This window comes from Fukomys damarensis, unplaced genomic scaffold (assembly GCF_012274545.1).
Source record: "Fukomys damarensis isolate Sample0158 unplaced genomic scaffold, DMR_v1.0_HiC HiC_scaffold_37, whole genome shotgun sequence".
Lineage (NCBI taxonomy): Eukaryota > Metazoa > Chordata > Mammalia > Rodentia > Bathyergidae > Fukomys > Fukomys damarensis.
The window spans coordinates 5,006,775-5,008,358 of NW_022900949.1; the positions used below are offsets into that span (position 1 = coordinate 5,006,775).

Consider the following 1,584-nt stretch of genomic DNA (forward strand, 5'->3'; position numbering starts at 1 on the left):
AAAGAAAGAAAGACAAAGAAAGGGAGAGAGAAAGAAGAGAAACAACAAACAAAAAAGTCACTTTGGGCAAGTGAATCAGAAACAATTCCAAAACTGAAAAAAAATAATAATAAAGTCTAGAGAAATAGTTCAGTAGTAGAGCACTTCCTGAGTAAACATAAGGTCCTGGATTAAATCCCCAGGACTACAGGAAATTAAAGAAAACATGAATAAGAATAAGAAGTTAAAATGGAAAATGCGAACCATTTTGCTGAGTGAGTCTGTCACTGGCAGGACTGAAGAGAGGGCAGAGGACGTCCAGCCAAGGGTGATGTAGGACAGTGATAACTACTCAGAATGCCAGTTCACTGTTCTTTGAACAGTGCTTTTGTTTTCCACTCTCCCAGGTACACCAACCACCTGGAAAGAGAAAACAAATCATGCGTGGCACAGTTTTTCCTCCTGGGCCTTTCCGATTATCCTGAACTGCAACTTGTTCTCTTTGCCCTCTTCCTGTCCATGTACCTGGTCGCTGTGCTCGGGAACCTGCTCATCATCCTGGCCGCCAGCTCTGACTCCCACCTCCACACACCCATGTACTTCTTCCTCTCCAACCTGTCTTTTGTGGACATCTGTTTCACATCCACCACGGTCCCAAAGATGCTGGTGAACATCCAGACACAGCATAAAGACATCTCCTACAGTGAGTGCCTTGCTCAGGTGCATTTTTTTATGATTTTTGCTGGAATGGATAATTTTCTACTTACCATCATGGCCTATGAGCGCTTTGTGGCCATCTGTCACCCCCTAAACTACATGGTCATCATGAATCCCCGGCTCTGTAGTCTCCTGGTCCTGATGTCTTGGATCATAATCTTCTGGGGTGCCCTTCTCAACCTTCTACTGGTTATGCATCTGACCTTCACCAGAGGTACAGAAATCCCACATTTCTTCTGCAATCTGCCTCCACTCCTGCAAGTGGCCAGCTCCGATACCCGAATCAACAATATTGTCTTATACATAGCAACTGCCCTGCTGGGTGTGTTTCCAGTCACTGGGATCCTCTTGTCTTACTCTAAGATTGTCTCCTCTTTAATGAAGATGTCCTCTTCTGCAAGCAAGTCAAAGGCATTTTCCACCTGTGGGTCTCACCTGTGTATGGTCTCCTTATACTATGGGACAAGCCTTGTGGAATACCTCAGTTTTACATTCACCCATTCTTCTCAGGAAAGCATGATCGCCTCCGTGATGTACACTGTAGTGACCCCCATGCTGAACCCCTTCATCTATAGTTTGCGGAACAAGGATGTGAAGGGGGCCCTGGGCAGACTCCTCAGCAGAGCAGGCTCTTTTCCTTAACGGAGCAATGACTTTAAAACTTAAGGGGATTTTATGTCTCTAAGAAAAATATTTGAAATTTTAGTGTACTGGTTCTTCAACTTCCCCAAAACCTAAGAGTCATTTTTTCTATTTTTTGCATGCTTCAAATGACATTTGTATATATGGTTTTGCATTTGTTGCTCCTTGACTATTTGTCGCTATCGTTAATTTTTTAAAAATTATTTCATCCTCTCACGTGTGTCAACATTTTATTTTTGGGATGAT

The 1,584-nt window shown here is 43.2% G+C and overlaps 1 protein-coding gene across 1 annotated transcript; it reads left to right on the top strand.

Moving 5' to 3' along the window:
* The first annotated feature begins 336 nt into the window (after positions 1-336).
* Positions 337-1,338, top strand: LOC104869647 (olfactory receptor 7D4). Its single transcript, XM_010634997.2, has one exon. The coding sequence runs from the start codon at positions 337-339 to the stop codon at positions 1,336-1,338; it is 1,002 nt and encodes a 333-aa protein (XP_010633299.2).
* The last annotated feature ends 246 nt before the right edge of the window (positions 1,339-1,584 follow it).

Bases quoted from the DNA above. Each gene is read 5' to 3' on its own strand.
- LOC104869647 (XM_010634997.2), top strand. From the start codon at position 337: ATGCCAGTTCACTGTTCTTTGAACAGTGCTTTTGTTTTCCACTCTCCC.